The following is a 22,537-nucleotide window of genomic DNA, read 5'->3' on the forward strand; positions in this document are numbered from 1 at the left end:
AGGCTACGTGACTCAGGGGACAGAAGCCTGGAAAGGTCTCTCCAACCCAGTGCCTTTGCCCGGCAACTCCCCGACATTCCACAGGAAAGCAACTGGAGAACAAGGCTACATAGGTAAAGTTTACTGCTTAAAAGCACCTGACCTGACATGCTTGAAGCAAACTGTAACACTCCTGAAGATAAAGCCTCAACTGGATTTTATGTGTGTGCTTATAGGTCCACATTGTGTTATCCAATCAGTTATTTTTTCAATTCTGTTCTTCTCTTTCTCTTCTCACCCACACCTCTGTAACTTACAAGACACTGCAGGGTATAGGACTTCAATAACATGAGGACACATTGAATATAAACAACCAACCAATTAAAAAAAAATCTCTTGTATGTGCAAAGGATAAGAAGGGGGAATGTGGATATTTTTCTCTTGGAAAGGGTGAATAAGGAGGGGAGCATAGAGATCATAAAAAAGTCTCAGGAGTGGATTTGATATTGTGTAACACATTAGCACCACGGAATGACAATTTGCTTATAACTCAATATAAATGAGTGTCCCAGTCCCAATTAAACATAAAGAAAAACAGAAGGAAATGAAACACAAATGAAAAAGAAAAAAAAGGCAATGAATTTGAAAGTGAGCAAGGGGTAGGTACATGAGAGAGTTTGAAGACAGGAAAAGAAAGGGAGAAATGATGTAATTATGTTATAATTTCAAAAAGAAAAAAAGTAATAATTTAAAATTTATGTCCAAACTGCTATATCAGTTGTGCTAGTCATTCTTTAGAACTGAGACTATTCAACTCTCCACAATTTGAATTCAGAATTACTTTAGATTTTAATAAGTGCATTTATTAATCTGGTAACAAAGTGGCCAGCACTTAAGCAAAGAAACGGTCATCCTAGAGGACCCTCTCATCTGACAGAGGTATGGAGGCATACAGTGATCCCGGTGCTTCTCTTGGGATGGCTTCGGTGGAGGGAAATGGCTTGGCCTTTGAAAGAGTGAATCATTCCCCAGTCATTATTTATTCTGGTTACATTCCTAGTTATATGTTTATATAACAGACAATACCCTCAAATCCCTTTGCATAGACCCATTCGTTCTCAGTCGCTCCACAAATATGCAGAGTAGGTCTACCATGCATCAGGTGCTATGTGTACAGCAAGGAACAAAACACCTATAAACCGAGTCACCTACAGGCACTCACCCAAAGCAACAGGGTGGGTTCCAAAAGGAGGAACCGTCCTCACAATGCTCATGAGAATCACGATTATTCTACGTTCTGGTATTTATTAGGAAAACCAAGCAAGACATGAATATTTCAGTTAGGGTTCCGATACAGCTATTTTAAAGCTAGATTCCACAGTCTTTGGAGCACAAGTACAGGAAAATTCACATAGACCAGAAGAGAGCTCACTTTGAATAGAAAGGGTCAGTCTACTCCAAACTCTGAGGATTTTAGTTGTGTTAATGCCAAAATACCACCCTGATCACAACAGGCATTCTAGAAACACTACCTTTGCGGTGTAACTACAATTCACATCTTTAAACGACTTGAAATTCCCCAATATATCATGGTTGAGAGTTGACAGGTCCCCAGCTGGAGGCTTTCACACGGCACATGCATTCTGAACCTGACCATCCCCAGAGCACTATGTTAAATGCTGGAAAACCATCCTCAGACCACAGACAGAGACAAAGCATCTGTCTGGTTACCACAATCATCCTCCAGTTCCTGCTGCTATGCTTTTTCAAATCAGCAATCTCTAAGAAACTTCTAGACTCAAGCATTCCACTCTGTTCATGAAACATTTCCACCTTCACTGGTACACATACACACGAGGGTTCATGAACATCTCTGGAGGAGGTGTCCCACCTATCTATACTTCCCCCACCCACACAAGACAGAACACTTCTCTTTCCATCAGACGGTTCTTTCTGGAGGGCATTTATGAAAGCTTCAAAGTGTACTCTTTACAGATAACCAACTTACAACTCCTCTAAAAGAAGGCGAGAGAAAGAAAGCAGCCGGTTCCATGGTGGCAGAGATCAGCAGGAGGGGTGATCCCCACGGTCCGCAGTAGCACAGGGGATGTGCAAGCACACTAAGCCCTTCATCTTACAAACAAGCACAGAGGAGCAGGAACTGTGCTGCCTGAGATGTAGGCAAGCAGCAGAGGCTGAGGTGGGACTGTGTGCTCCAGTCTCTTGTCACCTCCTTTGTGGCCTCCAAACAGAAGCTTGCTCTACTACTCACAGTGCGCCAGAGCAGGGGGCAGCACTCTGTTTTACACAGGTGCAAACTGACGCACAGACCCTGGACAACCTGAGCATAACTCACAGCTCACAAACACAGCTGGGCTCTGAACGGACTGTCCAGAGTTGAAATCTATGCTTCAGTCATTATGCCATGAGGTGTGGCGTGGTTTTGAGAAACTTGAAGTTTTCACATGAAGCCACAAAGCCAGATCAAAGCTCCTTCCGCAATCACAGAAAACCTGAATATAAGCAACCCTGTTACCTTTTCTCATCTACAACACTGTCTACCTGCCTCCAACTACCTAACCATACTATGGGTAGAACAAACATTCCTCATGCTCATAGGAAATATGAAATAACTTTTGACTTTTAGTATTCTACAATTCTTGGACATATTATTTAAACTTCTTGTACCTCAGTGTCCCCCAGATCACAGTTTAGGATACTAGCAGTTTTTATGTTATAGAGACACTGAAAATGTATAATAAGAAAATCTATCTCCAGAGTTAATAATAAACACAGTAATACTCTATACTTCTTAGCCATGGCTGCTATTATTATTATTATTATTATTATATTATTATTATTAATATGCCTTAAAAATTGACCATCTTACAACCAACTATGTATGTGTCTAGGAGACATTCAGTATGATAAAGCAGATATTACTCCAGAGAGAAAATGATCTGTTAAACTTCATTTTGAAACAATAAGTAAATAGATGCCATAAACATGTTTGTGTTATTTTAATTCCTGATACATAATTTTGTGGCTTTTTTTTCTTTTGGGAGGTAATGAGGATTGAACCAAGGCCTTGAGCATATTTAGTGAGTATTCTACCAAATCTAGGCTCATGAGAAGAGAGAAGAGTGAGGGACGAGAAAAAGAGAAGGAAAGAGAGATATATAGAATTAAGGTAAAAAGCCCAGAGGCAAAACAGTTAAAGAGAAACAGGATAATTTAAGTTAGAAAAGCTGGCTAGAAACAAGTCAAACTGAGGCTAGGCATTCATAAGTAAGAATAAGTCTCTGTGTATTTATTTGTGATCTGGGTGGTGCTCCCCCCCCAAAAAAAAAAAAACACAACTACTTCACCTACCACTACCGTCCATGTACTGACCTAACTAGAACATTTGGGGAGTAAAACACTATCTGTGCTATAAATAATGGAAGCCTACATTTTTCTTTTATCCATGTAGTAGCATAATAATAATTTTAAAAATATTCTCCATGTGTATGATTCATGTGTATGTGTATGTGTGTGTACAGACGTGTGAGTGCTGTGATGAGCATGTGGAGGTCAGAGAAACACCAGACTAGATGGTCTATGAGCTTCTGGGAATTTTCCTGTCCCTGGCTCCCATCTTACTAAAGAAGTACTGTAATCACAGACATGGGCTATCACCACCAGTTTAATGTGGGCTCTGGGATCTGGACTTAGGTTTTCATGCTTATCAGGTGAGTACTTTACCCACAGAGCCATTCTCCAGCTCAATAATTATACACTCTGTATTCCATTTGGTGAGGTGAAATGAGATTAATACCTATGCTGACAATTATAAAATTGCCAAGTTTCTTTGGAGTTAAAAAAAAAAAAACACCAATCTTTTAAGAAGCTCACTTCCCCTTGAGAATTTATTATTTCATTTTTTTCTGATACTTTCTGGACATACAGTTAGTTTCCATCATTATTGATAATACTGGTGGAGGCAAATGAGACATTCTTTAAGCAGACAGGAGGAAGTGGGTACACACAGCCTCTGCTTGCATAGAATGACTGCTACCACCCGCACAGACAGCATCTGCTACTGGAGATGATTATATTTTGGTGCTTAACAAGACACCTAGCTCCTTTCTATTTATTCTTATACCACTGGCTAAAGCCCGGACACAGCCTATCAAATCCTTGTCCAGCAGCAGACACATGGGGGAAGATGTTAGTGATGTCACTGCTCACTGATGTGACCGTAATTTCCCTCTGAGTCAGGACAGACTTCACAGACACTCTGCCCCCTGGGCTGCCGACAGAAGGAAAATCAAGAAAAATCCACAGGACACAAAACCTCTTTCCAGCTCTGAATTAGGTCTGTGACACTGTGTAGCCAGTGGACCCTTTGGAGATCGTACAACATCCATTTCCTTCCCTGCTCAGAGCTCTCTACTATTTCTCACACTTCAAATGAAATCTCAACTTCTCCCACCGTCTTCCAAAGCCTGGGCCCTCAAAGTGCCTCTTGCTGCTTCCCTGTGGTCACATGTCTGCAGCCACACTTGGGGCTTGGCATCTGTCATTCTCTGTTTTCTCTTTGGCTTGTGAGCTGCTCAGAGAGAGGTCTGTCTGCCTGGTTCACACCTGTGTCTGCAGTGCCTGGTGAGCACTCACCAAGAGTGCAGACACCTGAGCACATGTGAAGCCTGGTTCACACCTGTGTCTGCAGTGCCTGGTGAGCACTCACTAACAGTGCAGACACCTGAGCACATGTGAAGCCTGGTTCACACCTGTGTCTGCAGTGTCCGGTGAGCACTCACCAAGAGTGCAGACACCTGAGCACATGTGAAGCCTGGTTCACACCTGTGTCTGCAGTGTCCGGTGAGCACTCACCAAGAGTGCAGACACCTGAGCACATGTGAAGCCTGGTTCACACCTGTGTCTGCAGTACCTGGTGAGCACTCACCAACAGTGCAGACACCTGAGCACACGTGAAGCCTGGTTCACACCTGTGTCTGCAGTGCCTGGTGAGCACTCACCAACAGTGCAGACACCTGAGCACATGCGAAGCCTGGTTCACACCTGTGTCTGCAGTGCCTGGTGAGCACTCACCAACAGTGCAGACACCTGAGCACATGCGAAGCCTGGTTCACACCTGTGTCTCCAGTGCCCGGTGAGCACTCACTAACAGTGCAGACACCTGAGCACATGTGAAGCCTGGTTTACACCTGTGTCTGCAGTACCTGGTGAGCACTCACCAACAGTGCAGACACCTGAGCACACGTGAAGCCTGGTTCACACCTGTGTCTGCAGTGCCTGGTGAGCACTCATCAACAGTGCAGACACCTGAGCACACGTGAAGCCTGGTTCACACCTGTGTCTGCAGTGCCCGGTGAGCACTCACCAACAGTGCAGACACCTGAGCACACGTGAAGCCTGGTTCACACCTGTGTCTCCAGTGCCCGGTGAGCACTCACCAACAGTGCAGACACCTGAGCACATGTGAAGCCTGGTTCACACCTGTGTCTGCAGTGCCCGGTGAGCACTCACCAACAGTGCAGACATCTGAGCACATGTGAAGCCTGGTTCACACCTGTGTCTGTAGTGCCTGGTGAGTACTCACCAACAGTGCAGACACCTGAGCACATGTGAAGCCTGGTTCACACCTGTGTCTGCAGTGCCTGGTGAGCACTCACCAACAGTGCAGACACCTGAGCACATGTGAAGCCTGGTTCACACCTGTGTCTGCAGTGCCTGGTGAGCACTCACTAACAGTGCAGACACCTGAGCACATGTGAAGCCTGGTTCACACCTGTGTCTGCAGTGCCTGGTGAGCACTCACTAACAGTGCAGACACCTGAGCACATGTGAAGCCTGGTTCACACCTGTGTCTGCAGTGCCTGGTGAGTACTCACCAACAGTGCAGACACCTGAGCACATGTGAAGCCTGGTTCACACCTGTGTCTGCAGTGCCTGGTGAGCACTCACCAACAGTGCAGACACCTGAGCACATGTGAAGCCTGGTTCACACCTGTGTCTGCAGTGCCTGGTGAGCACTCACCAACAGTGCAGACACCTGAGCATGTGACCATGCAAAGCACAGCTACTTCTTGATTCACAGATGCTCAGCTTAGCATTCACTCTCCAATTTATACTCACTAGTGACCTCCAGTAAGACTGCCCACAGTCAGAACATTAAGACAAGTCTGTCTGTCCTTCCTGTCACTTCTGCATTTTTTAACTTCCCCTTCTCTACAAAGTTCACACCATCCGCATGCTTCCCCTGGCAGCTACAGGAAGTTACTGGTTGCTATCAGAGGGAAGAGACTTTTTCTTCAGTAGTGTAACCACTCCTAGAAAGCACCCTTCAGGACCCGCATTCCTGTAAACAATCTCAATTAAATTCATTGGTACACACACACACACACACACACACACACACACACATTGTGAAGGAGATAAAAGAGGGCGGGGCTGAATTTGGTCAAAATATGTTGTGTGCATGTATGAAAATGTCAGAATGAGCTCAATTATCATGCAACATTAATGTCTGCTGACAGACCTTTTAAAAAGTTCATGTAGCTCGCCCATTTACTAATTACCTCACTTTTCTACCAGGTGACTACAGTGGCATGAACTTGTGAGAGGAAGAACAGCAAAGTTGACATGCTTAGAGAGATCTGAAAGTCCCCAACCTGTGTCGGCAAACCTTGAAGGTTTGCAGCAATGCGACCAGACATGAGAACCGAACCACTGTGCATGCAGGGGCACGCGTACATGCATACACATGAAGGCCCAGAGTGGAAGTCAGGTGTCTGTCAGCTGTCTTCCCATCACTCTTTTTGAGAAAGGGTTTCTCTGTGAGTCTGAGTTCACCAACTTGGAGGTTGTCTGGAGGACAGAGTTGTCAGCATGCATCTCTGTGAATGGCTGTTTGTGCAGCTTTGGGGATCTGAACTCAAGTCCTTGTGCTGGGGGGCAAAGCAGGTACTTTATTCCCTGATGTACATGGTGAATCATTTTTATAACCATCACATAGTATACCTAGATCTAACTTATTATTATGATGGTTTCTATTGAGAGAGAGAACAATTCCTGAAACAAAGTATAAAAAGCAAGTAGGGAAGGAAATAGCAAGCGGAAGACACATCATATTAATGTTGAAAACATTATTTTGTAACTATAAATCCTTAAAAGTTAAACCACATTTTATATCAATCATATTATCTAGCTCAGTTATCTTAAAAGTAGGTAGAATAAATGAAGGATGTGTAAGAACAAATATTTGCATTTAATTTTCACAGTAGTTGATGGGCTGGATGGAGCAGAAATCATCTTTTCTGTAGAGTAGAGGAGGGATCTCGGCAAGTCATAGGGGACCTTCACTGTCAGGTGGTCTGTGAAAGGCACATTATGACACCAAGATGCCCCCTCTAGTCTTCCTGCATGGCATATCCCACCCGCGGAATTCTTGTTGCCTCCAAAGCTTTCCCAGCACCTTATAGAAAACTTGAGAAGACCCAGGAGTGACTACCACCAAGCGTGTAAACCTCCTCAGGTGTGGAAAGGACAGAGTGGCATTTCCTATCCCGGGTACTGGGACTGCAGCCCCAGACTGGGCACTCGCAGTGGACATTGTGTTACACGTTATGTCCAGCTCTGGTACTTGTCAGCAGTGCGGAGATTGCATCTGGCTCAGAGTCTGTTCTTATTCCTATATTATATGTGACTAAAGAAGCTTGGAAGTGAACAATACATGGAAAGATCATGTTCTAATCACTCGAGGGCAGTCCTGGGTCATGGCCATTGTCCCAGTGAACACATTCATTGCACCACTTTTCAAGAGAAATATTGGAGAGTAAATCATCTGAAATTTTATTTTATTTTTTTTTAGAATTGACAATTTATTAGAAGAACAGGTGATGGGTGGTGAAAAGTACTGTAGGGAGACAGTTTTTTGCTAAGACACAGTCCTTCACAGCTCTAGCTTCAACAGGCAAGCCCTCTTCAAGAGAGGTAGCAGGCTTGGGGCCGACACTCAGAGTTTGGTATTCCTGTCTGTAAAATGGGACTGCAATATTAAGAAGATAGTATAGTAACTCAGACTCAGTGTGAATATCAAATGAGATAAAGTTAAATTGTTTTATAAGCAAAGATACCACTAAGTGGTAAGGTATCAAGGCACATGTCTGAAAGCATTTACTTCTTCCTTTGAAAACAGAAGCCTGGTTCTACTTGGGTTGGGCAGCCCTGCCTGTGACTAAGTAGGACTCAGTGAGAAAATTTTCACTTCATCACAAACACTTAGCATGACCAAGTCCACATGTAAATGCTGACTCAAAGGTCAGCGTGTCTGCATGCTTGGTCTGGGGCACAGTATGTCTAAACTATCACCATCCCTCACATTTCCTTCTTCACTGGTGAATTCTTCTGTATTCATCTACCTCACTCATGTAAGACATCCCATCTTCATCAGTGTCGCTTCAACTGAACAACCTCTCCCATCGGACGACTCACTTTCCACGAGAAACAATGCAACCCCTTTAGATGTGCCCGCCCCGTGCTTGATTTTGGAAAATAGGACCATTTTCTTTGAAATTGCATTACTTCTCATTGCTTTCCAGTCTGGCAATGCTGTTTCCTCCCTGAACTTTACAGTGTCTTCCTGTCTGAGCCTCTGAATAATAATCCATCATTAACCACTACTGAATGCCCCTTTGTTGGGAGAATCTAAGGGCTGGAGGAAAGCGCCGTACGTGGGGTCTACATGCAATTTGAGCAGGAACCCATTTTGTACAGAATTAGTTCAGGGTTTTTGTACATATTTGAAAAATACAGACATGAAATTTTCTCTAAGAGATTTAGCTGTCTAGATTTATGCATGGCCTAGAACACAACAGTAAAATAAACAATTTGAAAACCCAAAGTGCCCTCATATGAATACAGACACAAATTGTGTGTGTGTGTGTGTGTGTGTGTGTGTGTGTGTGTGTGTGTGTGTGTGAATAACAGGATTTGGTATTAAAAATCAAGCCTGCACTATTCTACAAATGTCATGTGATTTTTTTTTTTTTCCTGAGACAAACTTTTTTGTTGAGAGAGTCAGAAAAGACATAACCTAATAGTAAAGACTATGGTCAACTTTGCTAAAAATTTTAGAGGGCCCAGGCTTCTACAAGACCAGCGAGCACCCTGTGACCAGAATTCTAGTCCAGTGGCCTCATTCGTCAGTGCCGGGCCCATGTTTCAGCTCCAGTGTGCTCAGTGTTCTGTGAGAGTCTGGGGCGCTGGTTCTAGTGGTCTCTGAGGTCATTATGGGTGTAGAGTTTCTGAGGTGTCAGTGGTCACTTCAGGACCCATATTCATTCTAGATGGAGGTGCAAGGGAATATAGCCATTGCAGAAGTCAGTCTGGAGATTTTTCAGGAAATTAAAAATAGAACTACCTTATTTTACCCCACTATTTCCCACCTGGGCACAGAGCCAGAGAACTACATATCCTCCTGTAGATATTTGCACCCAGGTTTACCGCTGCTGTATGCACTATAGAAAACACCTGGAATCAGCCCAGGTGTCAGTCAACAGATGAATGGATACTGAAAATTTGGACTATCTATCTATCTATCTATCTATCTATCTATCTATCTATCTATCTGTGTGTGTGAATGAATATTATTTAGTGCTAAAGAAAAATGTACTCACAAAATTTTCAGGAAAATGAAATGGACTTAGAATGTATAATAATAAGCTAGATAATACATATCAGAAAGAAAAGAACACATGTGGAATCTAGTCAAATATATACATGTAAATATGCACATACATATGCGCATGTGGATAGAGTCTAACATGTGGAAAAGAGGACAAGAAGGAAGGTGAATATTAGAGGGTGAGGAAGGACTAATGCAGGTGATGAGCAGGAGCTATGAAGGGGATATGAGGTAAATGTTTTTCTAGTTCTAATTTTCTCATGGAATTTTTGGTTTTGGTAGTAGATAAGTGCATAAAAATGTTTTGACAGTGGAATGTATAATCCAGTATCAAGAAGCTTCACAGTGTCTATCTGTAGTCTAACTGTATTTACTGAATTATACAATCCTTAATTTCAGTGTATGTTTTTTTTTTTTTTTGCAAAACATTTTTGGTAATTAAGTTAATAAAATTAAGTTAAAAAATACTTTTATGCAGTAAATCCAGAGAAGCAAAAGGCTTTCATAGGTAAAAGAGAAATTACTCTAAATTATAAAAACTCCTAGAATTAATAGGGAGATGGCTTACAACTTTCAACTATAAATTGAGAAAAAGCCATGAATAGCTCCTAGTAAGGAAAAGCTGAAGCAGGTGAACAGCTGCCCAGCCTCACATCAGAGGAAGCATGCAAACCAACATTAAAGTGAAATTCCTCTCAGCAGTTGACGGGTTGAGTCTGTCCATACACTGCAGAGCAGAGAAGACTTGGGGAAGCATAGCACACACTGCCGACAGACACACAGACAAGAGACCACTGCTTTAGATGGAGAGAAGCGTTAACAGTCACAACCGTTGATACTTGTTGACTCCTGAACCAGTTTCTCTCAGTTCGTGGTTTAGATATGGCTGTCACTGCATTAAGACTTCTAATAGTGACATACTGAAGACAGCCCAAATGCCCAGGTTAGGCAGCATGTGAAATCTGTGCAACAGAACACAATGTGCCGTTCAGAGTCAGTGTAGCCACACTGTCTTCACTGACAGATGCAGTGACATGTGTGCATGTAAATCCTAGAGTACAGACCAGTGAGAAAACAAGATACAAGCGTAGTTTATGTAGGAAAAATACAACATATACATACACATGTATATACATATATATATATATATATATATATGTTCATAACTTGTTACATTTACACAACAGACAGAAACACAAATAGCTACTGTATCAGAGAGGGAGCCTGGTGTCAGGGAGGGCAGTGGTTTCTGGGGAAGCTGGCAGATGGGAGACGGGGCAAGGAGAAAGCTTTGCACTGTGGTATTGGTTCACTTCCAAAATGCTTCAATTGATTCCATTAAAGGAAAGAGCTGAGGGGAGGGCTCAGTGGGTAGAAGCACTTGCCACCGAGACTGATGAGCCGAGTCCAGTAAAAAAGTACATATTCATTCTCTGCAACCCACATGGTGGAAGGAGAGAGCAAATATGTGCAAGTATTCCTCCGGTCTCCACATGTACACCACGGCATGTGTACACACACACACACACACACACACACACACACACACACACTTTTAGTATTAAAGAAACATGCCCTTGTAGCTTTCCTTCTCCCCTTTCAGAATCTCTGTAGCCTTTGGAGGTGGGGAGCAGGGCAGGACAGGTGACCCCTAGACTGCTAGTGTCCTCTGGGATCCGTGTTTTCTTCCCTTGGAGTATAAGGGCTATGAAGTCAGAGACTAAAGGTCCCTTGATGATCTGGTTGGGCACTGTGTGGAAGTCCTCAGGGCTCTGTCCTCCCTCAATTTTTAATCTTGTCTCTCCTAGTCAAGCTTTACACCATCTCCATGTGTTGTTCTTCTGGAATCCCAATATGACTATGTGTCTGCTGCAGACCTTACACAGTAATTACTGTATCTGCTCTAATTTATATATTTCTACCAGAGGAGTCTCATGAATAAGACTGGTTTTAAATATATAGCATAACTTAGAGCAAGAACTAAGTTTTGAATGCCAGATATGTACTGTGTGTTGTCCCTGGTCTGAAGTTCATAATCTGCTATGTTGATTTGGACTACATCATATACTTTCTAGAAACTCTTAAGTGCTTGCATGTATTCTTGATGAAAATAAGCTCCATTCACACCACTATAGACAAATTACCCCATATTTTCTAGTCTAGACATTTGGCAGGTGAAATTACTATATTAATTGGTCCTTTATGTATATAAGTTTATTCATTTAAAACCTTGTTCGTTCGTTTGTTTGTTTTGAATACTAGGACAGGGTTGTGCAGTGAGCTAAACTCCAGCCTCTCAGCCTCTTCTATTTTATTTCTAGGGTCTTAAAATTGTATATCCTAACGAGATCACTAATCATAAGAGGCCATCACACTTATAAAGAGCTGTCTTATTGACTTAAACTCCATGAGGAATAAGTACACTGGTTTACTAGATGCTTCTTGCTTAATTAAAAAAAATCAATTATAATAAGTTGCTGTGTTTCTAGAATTTTTTCCAAACATAGAACTCATTTATAATTTTCAGTAAAAGTACAAAAAGCCTTTGGGGCTTCTGAAAAAGATAAAAGAATTCTCAGCACACTGTACAATTTCAGGAAAAAAATATGAAGAATAAAAATAGTTTCCCAACCCAGTCATTCTTTGAAATTGGTAATTTATTCCCGGAGTCTCCAAAGAGGGGAAAAGGCGGAGCAGAACACACTTGGCTCCCCTCAGTGAAATTACTCAGAGCTCTTCTCTGACGGGACAGCCACATCAGATCCTCTGTGAAATTCCTCTGGAAGCGCTATGGTAGATCTACATTTCATAAACCACATTTTGTAACTCAAAAAGAAAAACAAGAGAATTACTCTACTATAATTCATTTTCCTGATTTTATTCAATTTCCAACTGCAAATCTTTCACCCCTTCAATAAAAATTAAGCACATATTGTCAGATTTTCTTGTCACTATTAAAACTGAAAGTTTCATGGCTGCCATCTACTGGTGAGTGAAAAGATGACAACTTATTTTTGAACTACTACATTTTCAAGTTTAGAGGCCTAAATAATTTCCATTGAAATGTCAACTGCTACACAATTGGAGAATCAGGACAATTTATATAATTTAACTCAAATTATCTGACCATATATTACTAGGATAAATCAAGAAAGGAAAAATGTAAGTTTTCTTTTTTTTTTATAATTTACTACAATTTCTTAGTATTATTCAAAAGTAGTGATATGTTTATATTGTGTTCAATTTAAATTTTGCTCCTGTCTGTGTGTGTGTGTGTGTGTGTGTGTGTGTGTGTGTGTGTGTTGACAGTGGTCTCTTCTTCAATTTCTCTCCACCTTTGTTTTTGAGACAGGGTCTCTCACTGAACCTGGAACTGACAGATTCATCTAGACTTAACTTGTCAGCATGTTCCCAGGAACCTGCCTATGGCTTTTTACCTAGGGCCAGGATTATGGCACCAGCTACCACACCCAGCTTTTTTCATGGATGCTGGGAATCTGGACTCAGGTTCTTGTGCTGATGCAATAAATGTTTTGCCATCTCTCCAGTTAAATTTTGCTTTTATAAGCAGGGACACACATCTAATGGATAATGAAATTAATAGTTACTACAAGATCATTTAGACAAATCAAACATAGTGTATATGTGAAACTCTCTCATGGTGGATAGGCAGTGAACTCTGTTTAAAAAATGAATTATGCAAATACAAGAACATCTCCATTAATACATAAAATATACAATGGCAAAGGTTTGTATAATGTTTCAAGGCTGTATGTTGCTTGAACGTGGACATTTATATAGTCAGCTTTTACAGACCGGAAGCATTTAACATTGGCAATTAATGAAACATACCTGGCTTAAAATGTGGTAAAGAATGAACTCCAGGCCATGTGTCCTCATTTGGTGTTCCAAGAACCTAGTAGAGAACAGGAAATTGTGAAAACAGACATTATTTCCAAAGCACTCAAAATTCTCAAGTGCAGAAAACAGTAGACTGTATGGTATGGAACTCTGGATGTTTCCCCCATTATCATCCAGCCAGGGTTTTCATTTCAATAAAAGCAACAGTGACTTCTAACAAATGCAGCTGAATGGGACACATTAAGTCTGCTATATTTTATCAAGCTCAAACTGAATAAGTAGGTGAAGAATCACACAGTACAGTCCTCCTCATGGAACCGAATAAAGTGTCCCCTCACGACTCTTTGGTGAGGGACTGTTCTTCACTGCACTGTCACAGCGTGTCGCTCCAGCTAAGGGAGTTCTGACGTTTCTTCTCCATGCCCTCTGTCTCAGCATCACGATGCTTCAAGGGCTCAGGAGTCACAGTTTAACATGTTCGAATTCTCTTAGTGCACTTCAGTTTTCATCACTGTGATTTACAGTTTCTTCTCGACAAAAGGGTCTTCCGCATGCGGGCTCCTTTTTCTGTTCGTATTTCTGTTTCTTCCTCACCTACTTTTGCTCTTGCCAAAGGAATTCAAGGACAGTTAGGGCTCCGACATTCCACTAAAGTGGTCAGTGCTCTTAATGGTCATGGCAACAAAACTCAGTAGTTCAGATTGAAAGTGTGGCATTGAAGAGGTAAGAGCCGTGAGGACAAGCTCACTGGGTTTACATCCTTGCTGCTTTCCTCTCGTCATGGAAACTTGGACAGAAAGGAGCCTCTTGGGGCTTCATTTTCCACATTTATAAATCAGAGAGTGATAAACGCTGTGTCATCTGTGTGGAGAATACTCCATGGCATTCAATAACTAAATAATATCAGATAAGTACCCATAGAAAACTGGATTGGCTCTGGGATGTGGTGGACTTGGAGACGGCATCCTTTTTGAATAGCAGGGGAGTCAGAGCCAGATGCTGACATTCAAATGATCCTGGGCAAGCATAGACAGCCAGCAAGTTAGAGGGGTGAGACACAAGGCTGGAGAACTGTGAGGAAGGCAGAGGGCTGAGTACAACAGAGACCAGGAGGTCATACACCATTCTGTCTGAGGATTAGCAGGCACTACTAGGTAATACAGAGCTGTGGTTACTGGTACAGGGTTCCAGAGCTGCATTGGCCAAGGGTGGCACACACAATGAGTGTTTTACTCACATTTCTTGCTCTGGTGAGTCAGTATCAAGCACATGCATCATGTCCTCACTGAGATATTAAATCAGCACACAAGATGATAAAATTCTTCTTTGAAATTACAGTTGGTTAATTTTGAAAACACTAATAAAATAGATCTTGTCTTGGTCACTTTTCTATTGCTGTGAAAAGACACCATGATGAAGAGACTTACAGAAGACAGTGCTTATTTAGGGCTTACAGTTTGAGAGGGTAAGAGTCTGTGGCCATCATGGTAGAGACCATGGCAGCAGGCAGGAAGGCATGGTGCTGGAACAATAGCTGAGAGTTCATACTTTTACATACGCACGGGCAGAGGGACCTAACTGTGAAAATGTTATGGGCTTTGGAAACTCCAAAGCCCACCCCAAGTGACACACCTCCTCCAACAAGGCCATGCCTCCCAATCCTTCCCAAACAGTTCAACCAACTGGGGAGCAAATATTCAAACATATGAGCCCATGGGTAACATTCTCATTCAAACCACCACAGAGCTATATAAACAAAGTTACATAATTGATGTGCTATGTAGAGAGAGGGAGGGAGACAGACAAGGTGGCCAGAAAGAAGAAAGACAAAGAACACTGAATAAAGAACTCTGGTAACAATGTCTCTGTGAAAGGCATTTTTCCAAGTTTTCAGGCATCACACACATACACAGAAACACACAGACACACATATACACACACCAACACACACACATACACACACACACACACACACACACACACACACACACACACACACACGGCTGTCTGGGATGATACTCTTCTTTGTTCTCACACTGGTTGGATTTTGCATGTATGACAAAAAAGTTCATCAATACTAACTTTAACTACTGAAGAGAGGCGTGTTCAACTAAAATTGTGCCATGGACACAGTCTGCAGCACATATGGGCCTCTGGAAGTTCTAGAAACAAAAGTTCAGCAGGGTCTACGCCTTGCTGAAGAATGACTACTGTCCTGGTGGCCTGGTCAATGTTCCCATAATGCCTGTATCAGCAAAGCCTTTCCCTAGGCCTCACCCTCATCCTCGTACAGTGCTCTGTTTCATGGAGAGATGTAAGCAGTACAGCTTTCACAGGAAAGTTCACAGGACAGAAACAACACACGAGACTGTCCTTTGGTGATGGACTTAGTGATCAGGTCCTGGACTCCATTTCTTCTGTAGACACTCTTGGAACCTTTGCTCAGGAAATGCAAAGTGCGTACAACGTTCACCAAGGAAAGCGAGAATGAAAAATTAATTTTGTTTCCAGTAAAAGGCTTTTCAGAAGGGGCAGCGTGGGTTAAGTGGATGACGGGCAAGGACAGGCATCTGTGTACTAGGGAAAGTGTGTGCCTTGTCTCTGGGCCAGATTTTCATTTGCACGAACCAATAAGTTCCAATAGCAAGAAGACATTTCAAAGTTAGCAAAAGAATATTGCCTAAAAGTCAGAAACAATCTTTTGTGAATAAAATACGAAAAAGAAAATTGAATCTGTGCTATCAGAATTTGAGAGTCTTCACACATAAGTAAATGAGTTTATAGTGTGTGAAGCCACTATAACTAACATGTCACAAGAGTTGAGAGGTCTTTTTTAACTTTTTCTTTTAGAGTTATAATAAAATTTCCCACTTCCTTTTCCTCACTCCAAACCTGTTCATATACTTCTCCTTGCTCTCTTTCAAACTCAGTGTCTCTTTTTTCACTAATTGTTGTTACGTCTGTGTATGTGTGTGTGTGTGTGTGTGTGTGTGTGTGTGTGTGTGTGTATTCCTAAATACCTCAGTACTACATGTTCAGTCTGTATAACCTTAGTTACAGGTATGTTTTCAGGGCTTAACATCTAGAATCACAACAATGACCAGCATGTCACGATAACCCTAATGGTTACACATGCCTTGGCAGTAACCACAGCTCTCTAATTGGATTTAAGACCCTCTGAAGAAGGAGGAATCATGCCTGGTGCTGGAAACTTAGATAACTACCCAGCTAGTAAAGTCTCAGATTTTGAGGGCAGAGCCTACAACCAACAGGTTAGTAAACTAGCACAATCCCTAACTACATTCTAAATATTTGTCGTTAGACACACAGAGGAGTGCAGTTCTCAACCCTGAACTCTTTGCAACAAACACACCATACAGAAAACTACAATCAATCAGAAGGCAGAGTTGTGGAGCACAGTCCCATCCGTTATGTCTAAAATACATCTCCTACACTGAAGCCCGGGGATCAGTGCAGAAGAGGGAGTGGAGAGACCCTAAGAGCCAGCGGGGACCGGGGAGTTTACTGGGAGACTGTAATGTCAGAAACTACATCATGAAGTCTCACCAACATGACCATCTGAACATGAGCTGAACAAGGACAATAACAACAACAGACATGCTGAAGTGGATGGGGAAGCCCAGGAGGCCTCCACCCTACACAAAGAACTACAAGAAACTAAGCAACGTTGAGAGAACAAACAGTCTCCGCGGGGAAAGCGCACACCAACACCAAATGGTCAGCTCTGGGGTCTTTTACACATTCATTTATTTGGCTTCCCTTTAAATCTGCCCAAGAAGCCTGTGTACCTCCCAGCTTCCCACAAAAGATGCGAAGCCTGGGACTCCCTTGGAGGCACCCTTGGCCTACTGAGGGAGGGAAGTGAACAGAGGAGAAATTAGCTTCCTTCAGAATGAGAAAGGGTCTCTACAGGACATTGGGGTAGGTGTGGGGGAGGGTTAAGAGCACAGAGGACACTATGCTTGGCTCCCCTGGGGTGCAGTAGAAGTTAGTGAGACAGGGAGTACTGAGTACTGAGTACCGAGGCAGTGCCAATAAGGCATGGGAGCACCAGCAGACAACAGCGGTAACAACTGCAGCGTTTCATTTCTCAAAGCTGCTGGACTGCCCTGCAGTGTGCTCTATTGGTGGTTCACTCCTGAAATGTCTGGCTCCTGCTTTGGCCAGCGGAACTCCCACCTCTGCTTCTGGCTTCAGCACTTGGGCCACCTTCGCCTGAGAGAGTCTCTGGACAATCTAGCTCAAGCCCCATGTTGCTTCTCTGTGACCCCAGAGCACTTCCTGTAGACTTCCACTTACAGAATACCCGGTGGTTGGCAGACGACGTGTTTTCCCATTGGACTGCAAGTCTCAGAGTAGAGACCATGTTTACCTTTAGAGTCCCAGTGCTCACCATGTGTCTAGTACAGGATATAGATTTGGAAAATGTTGAACTACTGACTGGATGGATAGATGGATGGATGGATAGATAGATGATGGACGATTAGATGGTGGATGGATGGGTGGATAGATAAATGGATGGATAGATGATAGATGGTGGATGGATCGATGATGGATGATTGGGTGGAGGATGGATGGCTGGATCAATAAATGGATAGATAGATGATAGATGGAAGGATGGATGATGGATGGATGGTGGATGGTGGATGGATGAATAGAAGATGGATAGACGATGGATGATGGATGTTGTATCTGGATGACATAATTAAGTTCTGACTGCAGGCTGGCCTCAGACTAAGATCAGGTAATGAATCTTCCAAGGAGGTTGTATTTATCTGTTGCAGGGTTTTAGCACCCATTGTGAAAATGTAAATTTTAGGTAGAGAGTTGAAAGTCCCTCAGGCAGGGTGCAAGTTCACCCACTACTTTCTGGGATGAACATAACACTAGCTGGTCAAATGGGGTAAACCAATAAATTAATAGTTAAATATATGCCAGCCATTATCCAAAGAGAAAGACAGTGAATATCAGAGAGTTATCAACAGTAAAACCTAACACTTTTGAAGCATATATTCAAGTTATAACTGTGTGTGCATATAGTGAGTCATGATGCAAAAATGTTTATCTAGCTGGTTAAAAGCCAATTCTTCTTCTAACAAGAAGCTAGAAGCATAAATCAAGAATGCAAGAGATAAGAGAAGTTTAGGCTGAAGGGCAATGGACTTAGCTCTGAGCCTGTTAAATGTTAGGAATGCCTTCAGGTCATGAGGGAGGTTGTGTGCAGGGCAACTGAAATCAGATATGGGTCGTGGGGAAGAATTTCAGACAGGAAGAACTATTTGGAACTCCTCAGCATGGATGTGGTAATTGAAAGCAAATGTCAAATACAAGTTACAAAATGGTCTCAGTTTCCTATGCTCCCACACATGCCAGAGCTGAGTCTCTGTGACACTCTGGAGGGTTGGCGTCTGTCAAGTCAAACAAGAGCCGAGCCCATCCCTATCAGGAGGTCTGTGGGGATAAACACAGTCATCCTAGACTTGCTTTTCTGGGCTGGGCCCTGACAGTACGGCACCAATCTTGCTTCACCAGCCTCTCTTGTCAGGCATACGAAGAAATATCTGTTTTACAAGTAAGAGAAGAAAATAACTGTCTATGAACGAACAATCACAAGAATGCTTATGCTTTTCCAGTCTTGTAGCTGCATGAGCCTTGAATCTGTCTGCTAACATGGAACTAATGGGCTTCCTCACCAAGAACACCCAGGGCTTCAGGAGAACAAGGACTACCAGACATCCTCCCTAGCTTGATAGGACCTAGAAGTCCCTAACAGAAACTCCAGCACAGGGTGATTCTGGTCTGGGGTGTGAACTAATGAAGGGAGGCAGAAATGCTGGGCTCTTGTATCATGTTTTCAGGCTTCATGACCATGACCACAATGGGACGGATGACTATAAGCTGGTATAGCTATGAACCCCAGATGAACAGACAGCAAATAATGCGTTTTCATCTGAATTTGTGAAAACCCTCGTATAAAACATCTCTAAAAGAACACTGCTTCATGGCTATAGCACTCTTGGCTCATGACTATTTCTGGATCCTCAGTGGGAAATCCTGAGGACAGTCATGGCCCAGGCCAGCAAAACTCAATGGGATTATCATACACCAGACTCTGGAAGAGATGCCGAAGAATGAAAAAAGCCAAAGAAAGCTCATTTAAAACTTATCTGGACAGTGTACTCTCCATCTAGAATAATGGTCAATTGGGAATGCAGAATACTTCATATTGCCCAGAACTACACACGGTTTTGTACCTTGGATGGAGAAGATGGAAGGTGAGAAGCAAAGATTTAGGAATCCCCTGGCCTCAAGGAGGGTGGTGAGATGGAAATCTTTTATTATTATTATTATTATTATTATTATTATTATTATTATTATTGTTTTTTCGAGACAGGGTTTCTTTGTGTAGCTTTGCACCTTTCCTGGAACTCACTCTGTAGCCCAGGCTGGCCTCGAACTCACAGAGATCCGCCTGCCTCTGCCTCTTGAGTGCTGGGATTAAAGGCGTGCACCACCAATGCCCAGCTGAGATGGAAATCTTAAGAGGATACAGTGGCAGGCAGGGGTAGCAAAGACAGTATAAGATGGATTAAGCTGAGAAGAAGGGGAAAGCTGCAAACAGCAGGAAGTCAAAGATGACCCAGAACAGGAGGAAATACTACAGGCAAATTTCTGTATGAAAATATTTAGAAATGTATACTACACACTTAAATCAGAATTAGTACTACGGTTTGAATAGGGAGCTTCCCTAGTCTTGGGTCTCCAGTGGGTGCTGCTCCTTTGAAAGATTATGGAAGCTGTGGGGCACGGAGCCCAGGATTTGGCTCCAGTCTTGATCTCTGCTTCCTGTTAAGTCACCAGGTTAGCCTCACCCTGCTACCTACAGATAACCCTGTTCCCACTGCCATGCCTTCTCAACCACCTCTAAAACCATGAGCCAACGTAAGTCTTTCTGTCCTTAAGTTGCTCTGACAGGAATCTTTGTCAGAGTAATAAAAGAATCTGGAACAGCCATTCTCTGTTTATATATGTAACTTCCTAAGCTGTCATAGGATTTCTATAGAGCACTGAGTCAAAACAGTAATGTCTGTGTGCACTGGGATGGGGGACTGAATAAGGCAGACAATCTCACTCTTCACCTGACATCCTTGTATCTCTTTAACTTCGGGCCACACTTGGTACCTCTTCACACATGAATTAGGGTTTCCTGACTGTAAGGCATTGTCTAAGAGCAGGCTAGTCGAGGAAGGAAGACCCACTCTAAATGTGGGTGGGACCACTCCCTGGGCTGGAGTTCCAGCTGCATAAAAAGAAGAAAGCTCAGTACCAGGGTTCACAGCTCTCTCCTTCCAGACTGTGGATGTGCTGTGACCAGACACCTCAAGCTCATGATGCCATGGTAAATAAGTCCTTCCTTAAGTTGCCATAGCAACAAGACAAGTAGTTAATATGCCACCTGTGGTGGTTGAGTGACAATGGCTTCCATAGGCTCCTATGTTTGAGTACTTGGTCCCCAGTTTTACTGTTCGGGAAGGATTAGGAGGTGTGGCCTTGTTGGAGGAGGTATGTCACTGGGGGTGCTCTTTGAGCTTTCAAAAGTCCACATCAGTCTCTCTCTCTCTTTCTGTCTCTTTGTCTCTCTCTGTCTCTTTCTCTCTCTCTCTCTCTCTCTCTCTCTCTGTTTGCTGCCTATGGATGAGATATAAAGCTCTCAGCTATTGCTCCAATGCTACATCTTTCTGCTTCCCACCATGATGATCATGGACTATCCCTCTAAAACTTTGAGCATTCCCTTCCCACACATACACTTAAGAGTTGTCTTGTTTCCGGGTGTCTTTTTACAGCAATAGAACAGTAATTAAGACACCATGCATAAAATAAATAGAAATATGTGCTGACAATATGGCTGCCTCTGATAAATACTAAAAGTGGAGGTATAATGACACCATATTTGTGCCTCATCCAACTCCTGGAGACTCATGTGGACATGGTAGACTAGAAATTGGGAGATACATAAAGTGGTCACAGGAGACTGAGGAAGGGGCTCTTCTCTGGTGCACAGGAGGTCTACGCGACAGCCCCCAGGAGTAGCTAGAGCAGCTGTGTTCAGTTCTCACTTGCAGACTCCTCCCTTTACATCACATGTTATCTCCACTCCCTGGTGCTGGTACCGATGAGCGTGTCTGGCTTTTATGTGGATGCTTGGGATTGGAACTCAGGTCCTCACATTTGAGCCACAAACACTCCTACCCATTGAGCCATTTCCTGAGCTCACTCCCCAACTTCCTGTTCTAATGCCAGTGGTGGGATAATCTATGGTCTAGGGCAGCCTTCCCAACAATGGCAGATGTGAAACCCCAGATACAAATGGCTTATTTGACAAATATAACATGACATGATATTTACTCTCTTAATGAAAAAGTTGTTCCTTTTTTGGGCTATCTTTCAATTCTTTTGAGAACATTAAGAAGAAAAATCTCAACTTGCATCTTGGTGTTTGTTTTTACAACCCTCAAGCACTTGGCTCCCATCCCTCTGAAGGGGACGTGAGCCTTAGGTTCAGAATCCCTGGTGGGTGAGACTAAACTTAATAATACTCCTTACTTATTTTCATTGATTTTATTTTACTTTACTTTCTATTATGTGAATTCTTTAGAGATTTCTGCTTTCTGTAGTGATATGAACAAGCAAAATGACTTGAAATGAGTTGATTGAAGGGATAATATTAAACCACAGAGAGTAGGCCATGGTGCTACAGCATGGGTCTCAGAAATGGAGACACAAAAGCTGATTTGGGGATTCACTGTCTTAGCTGGGGAGGGCAATACAGTATTGAAGGGTGTCAAGTAGACCCCTAGGAAGTGCCACAGGGTAGCTGCTTTCAGGATTAAATGCCAGGAAGGGGCACATTTGGACCTACCCTCCATTAATAATAAAAAGCAAGTGACCAGGGACTTCTCAGGACTGCCCCCAGGACAGAGCAGC

The 22,537-nt window shown here is 42.8% G+C and overlaps 1 protein-coding gene across 6 annotated transcripts in view; it reads right to left on the minus strand.

Annotated features, from left to right (window-relative positions):
- Cdk14 (cyclin dependent kinase 14) overlaps positions 1-22,537 on the minus strand; it is a 484,970-nt gene that overhangs the window by 45,947 nt on the left and 416,486 nt on the right. For all 6 annotated transcript variants that reach the window (XM_028862580.2, XM_028862554.2, XM_028862546.2 and 3 more), the window contains one exon: positions 13,523-13,586. In XM_028862580.2, coding sequence (XP_028718413.1) covers positions 13,523-13,586 — 64 coding nt within the window. The remainder of the gene's footprint in view (positions 1-13,522; positions 13,587-22,537) is intronic.

Source organism: Peromyscus leucopus, chromosome 3 (assembly GCF_004664715.2).
Source record: "Peromyscus leucopus breed LL Stock chromosome 3, UCI_PerLeu_2.1, whole genome shotgun sequence".
NCBI classification, from domain to species: Eukaryota; Metazoa; Chordata; class Mammalia; order Rodentia; family Cricetidae; genus Peromyscus; species Peromyscus leucopus.